Source organism: Scylla paramamosain, chromosome 46 (genome assembly GCF_035594125.1).
Source record: "Scylla paramamosain isolate STU-SP2022 chromosome 46, ASM3559412v1, whole genome shotgun sequence".
Classification (NCBI taxonomy): Eukaryota; Metazoa; Arthropoda; class Malacostraca; order Decapoda; family Portunidae; genus Scylla; species Scylla paramamosain.
The window spans coordinates 9,887,628-9,905,013 of NC_087196.1; the positions used below are offsets into that span (position 1 = coordinate 9,887,628).

General features: G+C 41.4%; 2 protein-coding genes across 12 annotated transcripts in view; both read left to right on the forward strand.

Moving 5' to 3' along the window:
- LOC135094572 (uncharacterized) overlaps positions 1–4,762 on the forward strand; it is a 41,723-nt gene extending 36,961 nt beyond the window's left edge. For all 10 annotated transcript variants that reach the window (XM_063994793.1, XM_063994787.1, XM_063994784.1 and 7 more), the window contains 2 exons: positions 1,297–1,606; positions 3,339–4,762. In XM_063994793.1, the coding sequence (XP_063850863.1) occupies positions 1,297–1,606; positions 3,339–3,502 (474 nt within the window). In that variant the 3' untranslated portion in view covers positions 3,503–4,762. The remainder of the gene's footprint in view (positions 1–1,296; positions 1,607–3,338) is intronic.
- Positions 4,763–5,646: 884 nt separating this feature from the next.
- Positions 5,647–17,021, forward strand: LOC135094562 (tetratricopeptide repeat protein 5-like). Of its 2 annotated transcripts, none has more exons than XM_063994767.1 (12): positions 5,647–5,792; positions 7,111–7,231; positions 7,942–8,069; positions 8,606–8,738; positions 8,831–9,042; positions 9,939–10,031; positions 10,509–10,658; positions 11,558–11,611; positions 12,218–12,403; positions 12,915–13,031; positions 13,820–14,020; positions 14,876–17,021. In XM_063994767.1, the coding sequence occupies exons 3-12, from the start codon at positions 8,046–8,048 to the stop codon at positions 14,993–14,995; spliced, it is 1,290 nt and encodes a 429-aa protein (XP_063850837.1). In that variant the 5' UTR covers positions 5,647–5,792; positions 7,111–7,231; positions 7,942–8,045; the 3' UTR covers positions 14,996–17,021. The 2 variants fall into 2 exon arrangements, with proteins under 2 accessions (XP_063850837.1, XP_063850838.1); XM_063994768.1 differs by having other exon boundaries at positions 5,735–5,806.
- The last annotated feature ends 365 nt before the right edge of the window (positions 17,022–17,386 follow it).

Below are 17,386 nucleotides of genomic sequence, written 5' to 3' on the forward strand. Positions count from 1 at the left end.
CTCTAACACCCCCAAGGACCCCCATTACTTTAGTTGCTGTGGTGTTTTTAGTTCTTCTTCAAAGATTAGTTTTGTTTGCCCTTTGTTTTATTCAGAGATTTACTGGCTGGCTTGTGATTTTGATTTGTGTGTCTTTGTTTTGCTTCTAATGGTGGGATCTTAGGCTAGAAGTGTGTGTTGAAGTGCCTCCTGCTTCTTTAGTCTTTGTGTTCTAATGGATCTTTAGTGTGCTGTGAATGTATCTTGAAATTCCCATTATGATAAGAGGTTTATGTGTTGCCCTAAGTAAATTAAGAGCTCTGAAATGGTTAAGGTCTAAATATTATCAACATCGCTTAATCAGTTATCATTATGCGGGAAAGTACTTCATTATCTTAACACTGGGTTTGAGGAATTGATTGTCTGTAAGTGGTAAAACTATAACAAAGATTCTCTCACATGTATATGGTAATGATGAGAATTGCCTTGACCTTCTGACTGTTCATGACCCACTTTGTAATTCATCAATGTAACCCTAGACAATTTTACTGAGCCACTTGAAGGAGTGAACAACACCATCACTCACTCCTCCTGCAAATGGTGTCTTTTCAAACTGTACTGTAAACTTGCAACACATTCTATTACATCTAAGAAGCCGTGGCAGTCAAGAGGTTAAGGTGACTAAGCCAACCATCACTAACTTTGAGAGTAATTCGAGGCAAACCAGAGATGTAAGGAGGCTTTTAAATGTTGTGGTAATGATAGGCAGTGCTCAAGGCAGGGAGGGTACTAACCACTTATTTGTGTTAAGAATCCTTGGTGGGTAAGTGGTGCCTGGCAATGTGTCCCAAAGAGCTTGTTTAGCACTCTTCACTCCCTTGTGGCTTAAGAATCAGCGCCTCTGGTATGCTGTTTGATTTGTCCTTTATGAAATATTTTCTCTTGCAGCTAAACTTTCTTTAATACTGCACCTGTTTTGAAGCTCCTCTCTCTCTCTCTCTCTTAGCAGTTGTAATTAATGTAGTAATAGTAGTTTTGAGAGATATATGTATATATATGGACTTTGTCACACACACACACACACACACACACACACACACACACACACACACACACACACACACACACACACACACACACAGATTTCCATGCACGCATTCGGTCCCAACCACATACAAATACACACTTGGATATCCATACTAAGTCCCAACTACATAAATACACACTTTGATATACATACTCAGTTACAACCACACACCACTGTAACCATCATCACCTCAATTACTCCCTGACCCTCACCACCACCTCTCCTCCCAGTGCATGGAGGAAGCTCCCCAGACTGAGGAAGGGGAGGACGGGGAGGCAGGGGATGACATTGAGGAGATGGAACACCTGTGGGAGCCTCCGGTGGTGTCGGTCAATGCTGCGGAGACAGACATTGCCAGCTCCATCGATGGGAACATGGAGTTGACGAGCCCCACGGAAGCGATGACGACCCGGCCGGCCATCACCAAGATCAAGCTCAACATTTCCAAACCCATTGTGAGCAACTCCAACAGCAACAACACCAACAGTGATGCCGTCAACAACAACAACAACGAAGATGACGGGGAACGCAAGAAGAGAGGTAAGATGCATGTGGCCTTTTGTCCTGTTGTGTTTCGTGATTTTCAATTGATTAACATGCGTTGGACTTATTTTGAGGGAGTGTGCAGTATTTTACATCTTATATATTTAAGAAATTTATCATTATTCATCGTTTCATGTAGTGGCGTTAATTATTATGTTAGGTTAGGCAGGAGCAAAAGGTTTCCTCTGCCATGTGCTTGTTAACAGGGACTAGGTTTCATTTCTATTGTAGTAAAGTTGTAAAAGAGAAAGCAATGTTGCGAGGACAGTTTTGATAGAAGCTTATTAGCATCCCTCCAAAACAGTTACTAGACACAGGTCACACTTTGGCAGATGTCCTCCATTGTCACTTTTCATCAAGTGTCTCCATTCAGTATGCCAGGACAGGACATTTAAGACTCACCAAGTGCCACACAGGCCACGGCGGTCACCTGTGCCTGGCAGTTGGTGCGTCAGACTTGTATGCTTAGCTTGAGTGTGGTGACAGGACTCCATCCACAGCAGTGCGCCTCTCATGTGCAAGTTTGTCTCATCTTCAGATCAGTTTGCCAGTGTTCCCATGATACTCTAAAGCTCAGCATGATGAGTGCTTTCCATAATCCTTCATAATGTTTCCAAAGATATTTCAGTGAAGATTAAGTGGTGTTTTTCCAGCATTGAATATTGTTGTGATCTAGTAAACAGTGAGAGGACATTTTGCTTATATCATAAGTTCACATTCTTAGAGGGAAAATAGTGCGTCATACAAGGCTTGAAATAAAGCTGGATATTGGCTTCACTCATTGGTTTGAGTAATGATGCATCACCACCACCACTGCTGCTGAGTGCAGTGCCGGGTTGTTGCCTCAGTGTTGAGCTGCTTGCTAAAGTGAAAATTTGTAATTGGGGTTTACTGTAGATTTCTTTGTTTGTTTTTCCATATCATACATATTCTGTATATTATAATTTAGTTAATGAGATTTTATTTATGAATATTAATTATATTAATTCTGCCACTGTGAATCAACTTAAAGGCAAAATCAAACTATTTATAACTTCTACAGTTTTTTAACAAATATGATTGGATTGTATTGAATGATGGTTATCAGTGGAGCCCGAGGTGCCAGGCATCTTAGCTCTTAAGTATTGTACACACCACAGACTGCTGTTGCTGTGAGTAGGAATGAATGAAAACAGTTGAGATGATCTAGAATGAAAGCAATACAGGCTGTGATAGGCATTAGAAGTACAAACTGTAGAAGCACCAAGGAGACACAACAAAAAGAGTAATATAAACTCTGCTGTTTAAGTACATGAATGTGATGTGGCAGTGAACAAGTGAAAGGCAGGTAGTGAGTGTGCATGTGAATGTGTCTAGGGTTCCATGGAAGTCTGTGATCCAGCGTGATGGTAGGCGTGCAGTGTGACGAGTGTCAGCACAGCACAGTACGTACGATGGGGAGACTGCTGCATCACACCTCATTTGTGTCTGGAACCCTCAAGTAATGTGGTTATAATGTCAAATCCAAATGTGCTCATTGGCTAGATGTCTTGGTTTAAAACTGTCATGAACATCGTATAAAACACACACACACACACACACACACACACACACACACACACACACACACACACACACACACACACACACACACACACACACACACACACACACACACACACACACACACACACACACACACACACACACACACACACACACACACACTGATTCTGCCTTCCTCTGCCAGATGCACTCAACTCCAGCAGCATAGACGAGGAAGTGGAGGATTTTGTCCCACCTCCCTTCACCGTGGACCTGGACCTCAAGCCGGCTTTCAGGGACGTGGAGCTGACAGAGCAACCAATTCTGCAGCAGGGAGTGGAAGCGTCCGGCCTGTGCTCCATCATGTGAGGCCGCCAGTGTCACAAAGGTGGACTGTTGAGTACTGGTGGCTGGGCGTGGAATACAGTGTTGGTGGAGTGCATTGTGGTTCCTTGCAGTACGTGAAGCTCTGGTCACTGTGTTGGTGCTGTGATTTGTGTGTTGGTTACTCTGTTGATTTGAGGAATTTTACTTTAGGTTTGTGGAGCATATTTTTGTGTTTCATGCTGTGTAATGAAGACGAGCGTTCAGCGGCATTACCTGAAGATGGTTGGGGGAGTGTTGCAGGCTGGTGATGCAGTGAAGGCAAGGCTGCAGCTCCCGTGTCTGTGGTTGCCCTTATCTGCTCCTTGTCCTGGCCGTACATCAGTGTTGTGCCTAGAGAGGATAGTGGCCAATCCAGCACATCCTTCAAAATGATAACATATCTTACAATGGGAAATTCAGAAAAAAAATTTAAAAAATCTCAGGTATGTTTTCCCCCCATAAAGATGAAGTCAAGTTATAATTTAAAGGAATCTTTTTTACTCTTGCAAAAACATCTTCACTTCATGCCTTTGAAATTTCTCTCACACTTTATTCTTCATCTCCTTGAGTTCTGAACCAAAACCTCTCTTTAAGTCTTCTCTTCTCACACATTTTGTAATCAGTAACCCGAGTCACTTCCATTTATTTTGACATTTTGGTATGAGCCTCACATCAGACCAGCCTCCTGACCAGCCCAGACACTGCACCACTACTACTTATTCCACACTGGCCCTGCCTCCCCTGGTGTGCAGGGCGGGTGAGTGGCGGCGGGGCAGCCGTCGTCTGCCTGGACCATAGTTTCTCTGAATGCGCCCCGAGTGTGGACATGAGGCACGGGGCCGCCCCTCCTCTGGGTCGTCCGAGACCCAGGGCGCTGTGTGAGTGTGGCTCAAGTTTGTAAACTAGTATTAGCAGGATATATATCTAATATATATATCTAGTTTTGTATATTTGTATATGCATATTGTAAAATAAATTATATTTTCTTAGTTTCTTTCCTTCATTTCACCTGTGGCAGGATGTAGTTAATTCTGTGCATTGATATGATAGTTGATGTTTGGCCATTGAGTAGCATTATCACTATTACATTATCCTAACCATGTGTAAGACGGCCCATTAAAGTCTGGAAATACAGAGGTTCTTGTTTCATTCAGGCTTGCCCTCAGCATCATATAGTCCCCATGCTGTGCCTGAAGGACGCTTCTCTCTGTGTTGTCAGGGCAAGGGTTGCTGTGTTGGCTTGTAATAAATGCAGTGTTTCAACATCCATTGTGTTTTTGTATCCTTCATTAAAGCTAAGTTGAATGCAATATGCCTTTTTTTTATTTATATATTTATTTATTTGTTATATATATATATATATATATATATATATATATATATATATATATATATATATATATATATATATATATATATATATATATATATATATATATATATATATATATATATATATCCCAATGGTAAGAGGCATGGGTTAGATACATTCAGCCGACTGGGAAGAGCAATGACAATATTGTGTGTCTGAGTCATAAGACGGCCTGAGTGGTGGTGGTCGTGGTGGTGGATCTGGGGCTCCTTTGCACTGTTGTCCCTGCAATGAGAGGAAGCAGAAAAGTTGAGTCAGCCTGGTATATACTGTATATGAGTAGATTCATGGCTATGCTTTATTTATTCATTTGTTTGTTGTTGTTATTATTATTATTATTATTTTATTTATATTTTCATTTATTTTCATTTACTTATTTTATTATTTGTTTATATATTATTTGTTTTGCACTGCATGGATGACCAAAAGCTGGCTGCCTAAATGATTTTCAGAATGTTCATCCTCATTATTATTATTATTATTATTATTATTATTATTATTATTATTATTATTATTATTATTATTATTATTGTAGTAGTAGTAGTAGTAGAAGTAGTAGTAGTAGAAGTAGTAGTATTACTAGTAGAAGCAGAAAGTGGTATATTTTTAATCATCATCATCATTACCATCGTAATCATCATCATCATCATCATCATCATCATTCGTTGTCCTCCTCATTATCATCATTATCATAATTCGTAATGCTCATCATCATTACCCTCCTCCTCCTCCTTCTCCTCCTCATCGTCATCATCACCATTACCATCTCCCTCTTTTTCCTCCCCCCCCCCATCACCCTCTCCCCCTCACCGCCACCACCACAGAGGATCGCGCCTTAGTCTGGCAACACTGGCTGATGTAAACAAGAGAGAGAGAGAGAGAGAGAGAGAGCTGACTTACCTGTTCTGCCTTCAATCACAGGTAAGTTAAAAAAGGTAATAATAAGATGATAACATTAATTAATACTCTCAGTCTCCTTTTCTCACCTGTCAGGAAACTGAGTTCATTAATTTACCTCCTGTGTTCTTTCGTATTTTTTTCTTGGTACTAGTAATGGATGGTATAGTTGAAATGTGCTATTTTTTTGTGTACATTGGTAAGTTAGGAGTGGCATCTTGATATGTTAGGAGTGGTAATTATGTTAAGTATTATTGGGATTAATTTTTGTTCCTTCTTCCTTATTAATTTTCGGTAAGGAACATCCCTCACCTGGTTCATTTCTCGCTAATAACATCGTGTACATCTTTTCAGTCTTGTGCTTTGATGGTTGTAAACTTGAAATAGGTCAGCAAAATTATAAATAGCCATAATGCATAACTTCTATTGGGGTCCAGGGGATGAACACATAGGCAGGGGGTTAGCTAGGTCAGATTGTGTGTGAATTTAGAATACTTGTAACTGCTTGGTCATTGATTTGTGGGTTTGGCAGAGGAACAGCCTTGAGGGGGTCCTGGTGGGGGGGTGCGGTCCCTGTGGCTTGGTGGTGGTAAATTTATACAAGTGCTTCAGTCTAACATTTTTGGACAAAACTACATTTTTCTGATAGATTTTGGTGTGTTTTGAATGAATCTAGTAAATGTTTCTGCCATAAATCAATATCCTTTTTATATACCCCTCCACACACACACACACACACACACACACACACACACACACACACACACACACACACACACACACACACACACCAAGGATTTGAAACGAAAACGGTTACTTAATTTATTCTTTACGCATCAAAATCTAGCAGAAAAATGTAGTTTGATCCTTACACGACACTGAAAACAGAAACAGAACTAAACCAAACTTAATCAGCAGTGAACAATTTGTAGTGGTAAAGATACACACCATTATGTCCTGTGCGACCCAAGTACTTCACTGAGAATGGTGTTTTCTTGCTGTGAGACGAGTGCACTTCTATAATAATACTGTGTTGGCAAGGTTGTGATTTGATTCTAAGTCTCGTCACTGTTACTTGAAGACTGAAGCAAGACCGTTACTTTTGAAAGTTCTCGTTGCTTTTGAATGTAATACAGTAAATCTTTACAACTTCGCTGGAAAACATGTAATACCTCTGAAATTAGGGATTTGTGTTGATAATGTAGAATTTATTGGGTAGTATTTAATTGCAATAAAATAAAATAAAACCATAACATGTATTGTGTAGCAGTCACTTATAACATCATGAATCTTTATTTTATTTCCCATTTATTTATTTATTTATTCATTTTTAATCTTATAGAAGTCACAAGAGTCACATCAAGCACAGATAAGAAGCAAGGCAGGAGTCTGGAGTCGGGTGGCAGTGTGCTGTGTGCTGTGCTGAGGAGCCAGGGGTGGTGGAGCTACCTGTCATTCCCTTCGTAAGTATTGCTGAGACCACACTGCTCCAGGAGGGTGTTGTGTAGTCAAGGTGGATTGCTTGACTTATAATTTCATGTTTGTCCTAGCTTGATAAAAGTTAGATATGAAAGAAAGAGAGATAGGAAGGAATTGGTTCTCAAGTGGAGTGGTAGATGAATGGAATTGTCTAATAATCTCTCTCTCTCTCTCTCTCTCTCTCTCTCTCTCTCTCTCTCTCTCTCTCTCTCTCTCTCTCTCTCTCTCTCTCTCTCTCTCTCTCTCTCTCTCTCTCTCTCTCTCTCTCTCTCTCTCTCTCTCTCTCTCTCTCTCTCTCTCTCTCTCTCTCTCTCTCTCTCTCTCTCTCTCTCTCGTTCAGTGTAGACAGTTTTAGTTACAAGCCACAGTTGGTAAGCTTAAGGAGTGAGGATATTCAGTTGTCTCGTATAGTGAGTTTTGTAATGTATATTAATCTTTTATTGTGAAGAAGGTGAAATATGCCCTTCAGAATATTGCTCATTTTTTAAGTAGATATTTCCTTGTCTGATTCTCAAATACAAGTACTTAAATAGATCTCCACTCTTGTCTAATTATTAAATACTTTACATCACTACCTTTTGACAGTTAGGTATGCAAATTAATCCTTCTATTTACAGGTGAACATATCAGGTGTGTACAAGAGTCATTTGTGGGTGAACCTCTCAGATCTGTACACAACCCCTTTTACTTTCAGGTGAACGTGGTGCAGGAGAGGAGTGGAGGGGGAGGAGGAGGAGGCTGGGTGAGGGGTGAGGGGTGTGGAAGTCTAGTGGGGGCTCCGGAAGTCACCCACTCACCATGGCAGCCTTGGACCAGATTAGGGTGAGTGGTGGGGACATAACACAAAAAATAAGGGAAGCTACAAGAAGCCGTCAGGTCTACACGTGGCGCTCCTGCATGAAACATATCTATTTATTTCCATCTGTCATTTTAAGATAGGAACAAAAGAGAGTAACAAGATAAGAAAATAAGGGGATAAAAGGATAAGAAAATAAGAGAATATGAAGATAATAGAATAAGGAGATAAGAGCATAAAAAGATCAGGGAATAAGAACATCAGAAAATAGGAGAAAAAGTGGAGAATGGGAAGACTTGTGTGTGTTTGTGTCACCTCTGTGCCTGCCATGTTTGGTGCAAGGCATGGCAGGTTTGTCTTGGTTATTTCATATAGATCAATAGACTTTATTGTACAAAAGAATTAGGTTAATGCATCAGTCTCAGCAAATTAAGGACGCACACATATTTTACATTTGTTCAACAGTGAATAATGTTGATGAATTGTGTTAATAATGGAGGAATGTACAGCAGCTGCCAGTATTATGTTTATGTTAATTCTTTTTCCTTTTCTTAATGAACAGGAGAGGGTGGAGAGACTGTACCAGTTCCGGGATGAGTACTTCAAGACGCACGACATCTCTGAGGCGGCACAGAAGGCGCAGCGTGTCCAGCAGGAGATTGACGACACTGTGAAGCTGGTGACGAGTCTAAGGGGTGAGCACTGGCCCAGGTGGCAAAGCTGTGAGCTGTGGTAATGCTGATGGTGAACAGTATTTATATTTTTCTATTTTCTTTGTGCTCCTCAGACCAGGTGCCACCCGAGGGCCGTGGGGAGCTGTACCTGCTGCAGGGGAGGGCGCTGAATGCCGCGGCAGAGCACAGTGCTGCGGCGGAGGAGGCACTAGGGCGGGCCACGCGCTTCAACCTGCCAGACGCCTGGAATGAGCTGGGGGAGTGTCAGTACAAGAAAGGTGACTTCAGCAGTGCCCTCACCTGCTTCCAGAAGGCACTCAAGCTGGTGGGTCACTGACACTAGAGTAGAATGGTGCAGGAAATTCTCAATATGGTGAACTGTGTTACAGCAAATTATGACTGTATTAAGCTTACTAAACAAGCCCTGCATTTCATGATCTTTTCATTTTATCTATCTGTATACCAGACTGGCAATCATAGATGACGTGGCCCAGACAGAGCACCACACACACACACACACACACACACACACACACACACACACACACACACACACACACACACACACACACACACACACACACACACTCTTATCCCCGTTAGCCCCTGGTAGAGAGGGATTGTCTCGTGCATTACTGTTCTGCACCCGAGACAAAACAGACCAGTTTTACAATAGGCAAAACTAATGAATCCTAAGGCTCATTGCCATAGCTGGGCACAATAACAAAAAAATTTATCATGATAACCGATAAATTGATAATGATAACCTTATCATCAATAACTGATATGATAACTGGCAATAAATTTATTGTTTGATAACTGATAGCCAATAAATTGGTAAATCTAAAATTCCAATACTAGTTATAACAATATTGATATTTTTTATTTAAAAAATTGTGTGTGTGTGTGTGTGTATACTCAGTATATTTGTTTAGGCTGGGTTATCATTGTAATTGAGTGAAAATTGAATTATTATTATTATTATTATTATTATTATTATTATTTCCACTTGGGGCCGATGGGGCTAAGTGTGAATGATGTGCATGTGAATGTGGTGCCTTGTCTTGACCACCCCATGTAGAACTGCTGGCCCGATATAGAGAGCAGATATTACTAATACAAATGTAACTACATAATGTGACTATGACACAAAGCAAGGAAGTAAGCAGTCTTGAAGCATAACACAGCATTAAGTCTGACAACACTTTTCTTCCCTTGCAGGTGGAAAAGAAAGTGTACCTGCGCAACATGTCCATGCTGATGCGCAGTCTGCCGTGGAAGACACCCAAGGAGAGGGAGGAGAACGTCACCAAGGTAGACACTGCTGGAGTCCTCCGTGCTTCCTTTGCTCAGACTGCTTACTGAGTTCATTCTATTCATCCACCTCTATTTGAGAACCAATTTCTTCCTATATGTTCCTACCTTTTTTGCTAGAATCAGTAATCAGGATAGAACAAGAAATAATGGGTTCAAGATCAAAAAAGAGATGGAAGGAATTAGTTCTCAGATAAAGTGGTGGATGAATGGAATGGACTCAGTAATCAGGTTGTTAGTGCTGAGTCATTAGGGAACTTTAAAAGGATATTAGACATATTTATGGATGAGGATGATAGATGGAAATAGGTAGGTGTGTTTCATACAATGATTGCCACATGTAGGCCTGGTGGCTTTTTGCAGCTTCCCTTATTTTCTCATTTTCTTAACTTTATCAAGCTTCAACCCATTATTTTTTGTTACATCCTGATTACTAGTCCTTAGAATTACAACCTTGAACTGTACCTCCCCACCCAGGGCTTGGAGTATGCACGGCAGGCACTCCAGCAGGACATGGGTGATGGACACTCTTGGCTGGTGCTGGGCAATGCCTACCTAGCAGCCTTCTTCACAGTGGAGGCCAAGATGGAGTCCCTGAAACACTGCAAAGCGGCATACAGCAAGGCGGTATGTTGAACTTGTTGTGTTTACCTAGTTGTATAAAGACCCTGAGGTACAGTGGCTCCCAAAACTTTCCCTGTGATTTAGTAAAGTCTTCCCTAATTATTAACCATTCTGAGATCATTCTTCTTGTTCCATAGTCACCTCTAAGCATTATACTGACTAAAAATGCTAAATCTATTCTTTTGATTCGCTTTTTTCTTTCTTGTTGATTTTTGTGAAGATTTTATTGTTTTTAGTGGTGTTGGTTATCATAATGAAAGAGTTAAATTGTGAGGTGAACTGTGGCACAATGAAAAACATGAAGCCTGCCGCCTGACCATGTGTGGCATCAGTAAGGTTGGTGTGCGTGGCTTGATGTGATGCTGGTGTGCTGATCATTTCCCAGGTCAATACACGGCAGCCATACTCAGTGTGCAGGGCTGCCAACTGTTGCCACCGTGATCACCAAACGTGTCAGGCAGTATTTTCCATTGTGTCAGAATGTACATCTCTTATTTTGTAAAGATAGTTTTGGGAGTTGCTGTACATATATGATTCTGTTCACCTATATATGTCCTGATTTTTCCTTGATTGATGGATGCTGTCTTTATCTCTTCTTATATTTTATTCTAGGTATCTGTTTTTAATGAAGGTTTATTTTTTTCTGTTAAACATCTTCCTTTCCTCAAATTTTCTTGCATGCTCTCAAATATATTCTGTTTGTGTGTGCTGATCTGTTTCAATCTACACTCATATTCGTAGGTTGGAGTGATAACATTGCTTTCTTTCCCTGTCTGTCTCTTACTCTTCCTTCTTAAGACTTTCTCCCTTCACTGTGTCCTCACCTTCTCTCCCATCACCAATCTGTCATCTTCCCACTCTCACTCACTCACCACATTAAACACCACCCATTCCTCCCGCAGGCCAATGACCCTCTTGCTGTGGTGCTGCCAGAGCTTCACTTCAGCAAGTTCCACGTAAGTTTGATGATCACACCAATGTTACTTCTGATAATATTGATGCTGTTGGACCTTAACATGGCTGTATGTGGCTGGCTGTGCTATGCCTAGGCTCTTGGTGTGTAGTAGGATGGTTCACAAGACTGTCCTTTTCCAGTGGTGTGCTGACAGGGCTAAGAATGCAAATGATTTGTGTGTGTGTGTGTGTGTGGTACTTTGTCTGGGCCACCCTGTGTGGATTGCCAGTCTAGTATATAGATAGGTAAAGTACTACTACTGCTGATACTATTATGGCCCCTATTTCCGTCTCTGGAGAAGGGAAGCTTAATCTGTTACTTCTCATCCTGTTGTGCTTACTAACTGTGCTCTCTTGCCCATGTTCAGAAACTGCTGTCTCACCATGACTATTTTCAAAGGCCACAAAGATAATAAGCCAAGTACCCAAGAGTGTTTCTCATGTTAATGATATAGAAATCTTGTTACTAGAACCATAAAAACATCCTTGAAAAACCTGTGTCACTTCAAGTAGAATCTCTCGAAAGTAGTGGAGATGTGTAGTGGAAGTGTTTCAGAATTGTCTCACCTTGCATTCCTCTTCACTCTGATCATCTCACCCACTTACAGGTGCAGTGGTATGAGGAGGACTACACGGGGGCACTGCGCAGCCTCCAGAGGGCGTATGAGCTGGAGCCAACATGGGAGGAGTGCAAGAGCAAGTTTGATGAGTGCCACCGCTTCCTGCAAAAGTTATCACTGATGGTCCGCAGCAAAGGCCAGCTGAACCAACGGCGCCTCAACGCTCTCATGGCGGTGAGAGAGATGGGGATAACAGACATATGCACTGACAGACATGCAGACATACACACTGACTGGCAGACAAACACAGACAGATGTGCAGACACACACACTGATGGGCAGACAAACACAGACAGATAGAGAGTGAGAGGGAGAGAGAGAGAGAGACATATATACAGACCTACAGACAGACAAACAGATACACTGACTAGCTGAACAGTATGTATAGATATAGACAAACAGACAAATACAGACAGACAGACTTACTTCCTGACTGGCATGCACAGGGAGAGAGACAGACAAACAGATACACTGACAGATAGATAGACAGATAGACAAATAATCAGAGAGATATACATAAAGAAAATTATAAGTAAGCAAAATTCTTAGATTACATGTTTATAGACTCTAGTATAGGTGCTTCTCTTTGGTTTTTCTTTATTCTGGTATTAACTCAAATACCACCACCACCACTCCCAGTAAGCCTCTCCACCACCGCGCCACTAATTCTGACCACCACCCGCAGGACATCCAGCCCAACCAGCTTGGTCCGTATGAGAAGGGCGGCTCCAGTGTGACGGGGGGTGCCAAGCTTGATCTGGTCCCCATGGCATTGCTGGCCGAGGGGAGCAACCAGGACAAGGTGTGTATGTGTGTGTGTGTGTGTGTGTGTGTGTGTACAAATAAGGCTAGTATGGTACCGCACTGGCCTTGCACTCTGAGGTTAGATCAAGTCTTGTCTAACCCCTGACCCTGAGCTGTTTACTTGGAGGTTACTGCTGTAGTTGGGCATTGTGGGAGATGATGTGTTTGCTTGGCTGACATTCTGGAGGGTATCAGTGAGGGGTACTTGAGCTGAATCTAATGAATTTTAACTTTGAAATGAGTGGAGCAAACACGGGTACCTGTTTCAAGAGGATGTTGAGTAAGTTTATGGGTAATGGCAATGATAGGTGTTGAGTCTTAGGTCTTCATAATCTGCATGGAAATGTGTCTGTTATTTTGTGATCAGTAAGTAGTCTTCTGTCTGTTTATCGGTGTCAGCAGTTCATTCTTAAGCTTTAAATTTGTTTTAGTTTTGAGGTTGTTAGGTTTTAATAGTTTTACCTTCTAGGGCATTTGGTTTTTCATTTTTTGAGTGCTTGTTTTAGCACTTTAGTGTTTTCCTTTAGTGTTTTAGTTTTGATGTTTAATAATTTTACTTTTTTTGGGGTGTTTACTCTTTCATTTTTAGTTTACTTTTAATTTTTTTGTGTTTGTTGCAGTTTTCATGTCCAAGCTCTTCACACTTTTTTTTGTATTCTGTTTTGGACCCTAATCATAGTGATTTCCCATATGTGATTCTTGTGGTCAATGAACCTATCTATCTATCTATCTGTCTACATCAGCAGGCCTTTTGCAGCCTTGTCACATAATATCCTGTCCATGCAGGTTGTGCTGGGCAAGGTGGTGTGCACAGTCATCCCAGAGTCTGGCATCCCATTCTCCATGTGCCTGGTGGACCGTGACGGCTCCTGCATTGCCGTCACTGTCTACAACTGGGCCAGCGGATGTGGTGTGAAGATCGGCGACTCGGTTGCTGTGTTGGCACCGGTGCTGAAGAGCCAGAGCATCAGTGTGCCAGGACATGAGGTGAGGCCACTGTGCTGTTGTCCTTGTCATCATTATCATCATCATCATCATCATCATCATCATCATCATCATTATCATCATCATCATGTAACATTATCTTCTCTCAGGTAATCGGATGGCTTCGGGCCGATGCACACAATAGGGACGGTTACACTCATGGTCCACCCACATATTACGTGCATTTCAATGGAAGCATTCACTCTGGTGCTTACTGTCTCCACCAAAATGCATATGTGACTGGACCATGACCTGAGTGTGACCATCTCTATATAGTGTGGATGATCCCTTATGAGTTACAGGCAGTCCTTTCTACAATTGAAGTAAGAAGTCACTTTGCACTCGCTTCCAATGTTTCACTCTCTCTCTCTCTCTCTCTCTCATCCTTAACTCTGATTTGCTGACACTCTTCTTCCACAGCCCAACAGTTGAAAGAAAGAAATGGTGAACAGCCCTGCATTATTAAGATTAGTAGTATTCATTGATTTTTAACCCCTTCACTGCTTGACAAATTTTCTTCTTTAATCCCTAAATCTTCTTAGACTAGTTTTGTGCTATGGTCATGTAAATATTTTTGTAGCTTAAAAGACAAAATTACCTTCTATTTTTCCTCTTTTCTCTCTTGCTTCTCCTTGCAAACACTTTTTATGGTGCCAAGAAGGTTAAGGATCATACCAGATAAAGGTTAAAGAGGATTAATTTTGATAAAGCATATTAGCTAAGAGGAAGCCACACCTCTTGAAAGACAACATCACAGCATCATTATTATTACTATTTTTATCACAGATGTTATTGTTATTTTCTGAGAGCCACACAGTGAACATTGACTTGGCTACTTGGCTGGTCCTATTTCCACAGACACTCTCCTTCCGCTCCCTCCGCGTTGCCGTTCCGCTGATGCTGGTGGTGAACAAGCGGCCTATCATGGCATCGCAGATCGCCACCTCCCAGATCGTGTCGCAGCAGAAGCCGGAGTAGTTGCAGAAGCAGCGGACAGCCACGGTCAATCACCCTCCTCTTGATAGCTTTGGCAAGTCAGAGGTGGGCATTGCCTCTCCCTCCACCAGACTGACCCTAGTGAGTACCAGAGAAGTAGTGGTGGTGGTAGATACAGAGATGGGATGTAGCTTTTTTTTAATCGTTGAATCTGAAAATCATTGTTTCGTATATTTATTTTATGTTTTATGCCCACTCAAGTGCAATACTGGTGGCTATGTTTGCTGGACACACCACAGTATCTCTGAGGCACTTGGTGAAAGGTAACTGGAGACTGTTTACATGTGTGGCTGAGTAGTGCAACATTCAGCCATGTGTGAGACTTGAGTTTCTGAGGTGAAAGGAGACAGGAGGCTGCTGGAATTGCTGCACTGTGTTGTGTCAGTTACTGGTTGTGTTTATCATTATGTACAGTGAAGGACATAGAGGCTTAGTGATTTGTTCCAGTGTATATCATTGGCATGTTCTTCTTAGTCTTGATATGGAGACCAGATATTTGACAGCTGTCCACATAATCTGGAGACACCCCACCATTGAAACGTTTAATTTCTGGGTTTGACTTCTGGCAGTTTTACCAGAAGTGTTGTGCTGTGAAGCTGAGTGACCTGGCAGTTCTGTCCAGTGTGATGTGTAGTGTGTGTGCATGTTTGTGTGTGTGTGTGTGTGTGTGTGTGTGTTAGGACGTCAAGGTGAATGTGAGAATATAATGTGATATTCTGTGCCCATGAATTAACCTGTAAGAATGTGTTAAGATGGTCATTCACTCTTGTCAAATACCCAGACACTGAGAACACAAGTGACTCTCCAGTAACCTGTGTCTGGTCTGTCCAGCATTCCATAACATAGAAACCTTTTTGAAGCATGCACTCAAAAAGAAAATTCAAGAAAAAAATATATAACTTACTCTCTTCACACCTGACCACATTAATTATTAGGTCTTGGGATTTTGTTATGGATTAAGTTTTTCTCATTGTAGTAATACTCATGTTTTTTATATGAAGCTAAACTTAAGTAAACTAATATTGTGATTTTAACTTAAGGTGAGGAGAATTAATCGCCAAAGCTTTGTGCTTGATCTCATATCACATTGGCTTGTGCCCGGCCTTGCAGCCACCGTGTTGATGCCCAGCAAGGGAGTCCAGGCTTTATCCTTTCTTTTATCCTCATGGGGGGGTGTGGGATGAAGTTGCTCACCACATCAAGTGCCAAGATTGTGTTAGATCCCAGGTTCTGTTTCCCAAGGGACCAAAACATGCACATCAAAACTTCACTCCTGTAGTTAGCATCAGAGGGTCACCTTGTTTTGTGTATTGTACTTCAGAAGCATCAACACAGAGGAGTTAGGTAATCTTCTGCAGAAATACACGGTGTTGCAAAGATCTGTGGGGATTGTACTGCTAGCATGATAAGGTATAAATCTGTGTGTGTGTGTGTGTGTGTGTGTGTGTAACTGAAGGGAAAAATACATGACAAATTTAGGATATATATATAAATTCACAGTAACCTTAAATTTTGTGCAGTTTTAATCATCTTTAAACTATTTGTGATTGACTTTATCCTCTAAGCTTTTTAAAAAAAACACTAATAAGATACATTGGAATTAAAGGAGTTTTCTTCCTTGGAATCCCTTGCAGTGCAGAGGCAAGGATACAAAGCATCCTCTTGGGTCCTCTCATTCTTACTGTTTCTACTTGAAGTACTCATTATAATTTTTTTTTAAAACTATAGGGTGAAATGTAATAGATGATTGAGGAAAGTAACTATGAACCAGTACTGATTAGAGGTTGTGCAAAGTTTTGGTGTGCCTGTGCTGGGCAAGAAATGGCAGGATTGATGGAAACACAGCATGGTTACCAGGTGGGCAGGAACTATCTTGAAGGGCCCACCATCTACACTGTATACAGGGAGGCATAAATTTCATTGCCAATCTTATTTATCTATCTGTATACCAGGCTGGAAATTCCAATCACAGAATGACCCAGGCAAAGCACCACATACATATTGCTCACACTCTTTGTCTCATTGGCTCCTGGTGGAGAGGAAGTCTTGTGAACCACACACTACATCCCATGACCTTTGGCATTGCATAGGTGGCCACATACATGGTAAGGCCTGATAACATACATACACTGGTTACTGATAGGCCTTTTTGTGAAAGTATTTGGCCAGTTGTGCAATTTGAGATCCATGATTAGTGCATGGAGTTTTGATATTGATGGAATGAGAAAATTCCTACAAAATCCTTTTCCATTGTGAAGGTCTTAACTATTGTGCCATCCATCTGTATAAAGTACTAAGCCAAGATCCCACTTGAAAGGCAGTTACTGAGATAAATCACACTTGCTTCAGTGGAGAAATTAAAGCACAGAGGAA

Bases quoted from the DNA above. Each gene is read 5' to 3' on its own strand.
- LOC135094562 (XM_063994767.1), top strand. From the start codon at position 8,046: ATGGCAGCCTTGGACCAGATTAGG. The intron at 9,043-9,938 runs GTGGGTCACTGA...CTTCCCTTGCAG, and splicing joins TCCAGAAGGCACTCAAGCTG to GTGGAAAAGAAAGTGTACCT. The intron at 14,021-14,875 runs GTGAGGCCACTG...CTATTTCCACAG, and splicing joins TCAGTGTGCCAGGACATGAG to ACACTCTCCTTCCGCTCCCT.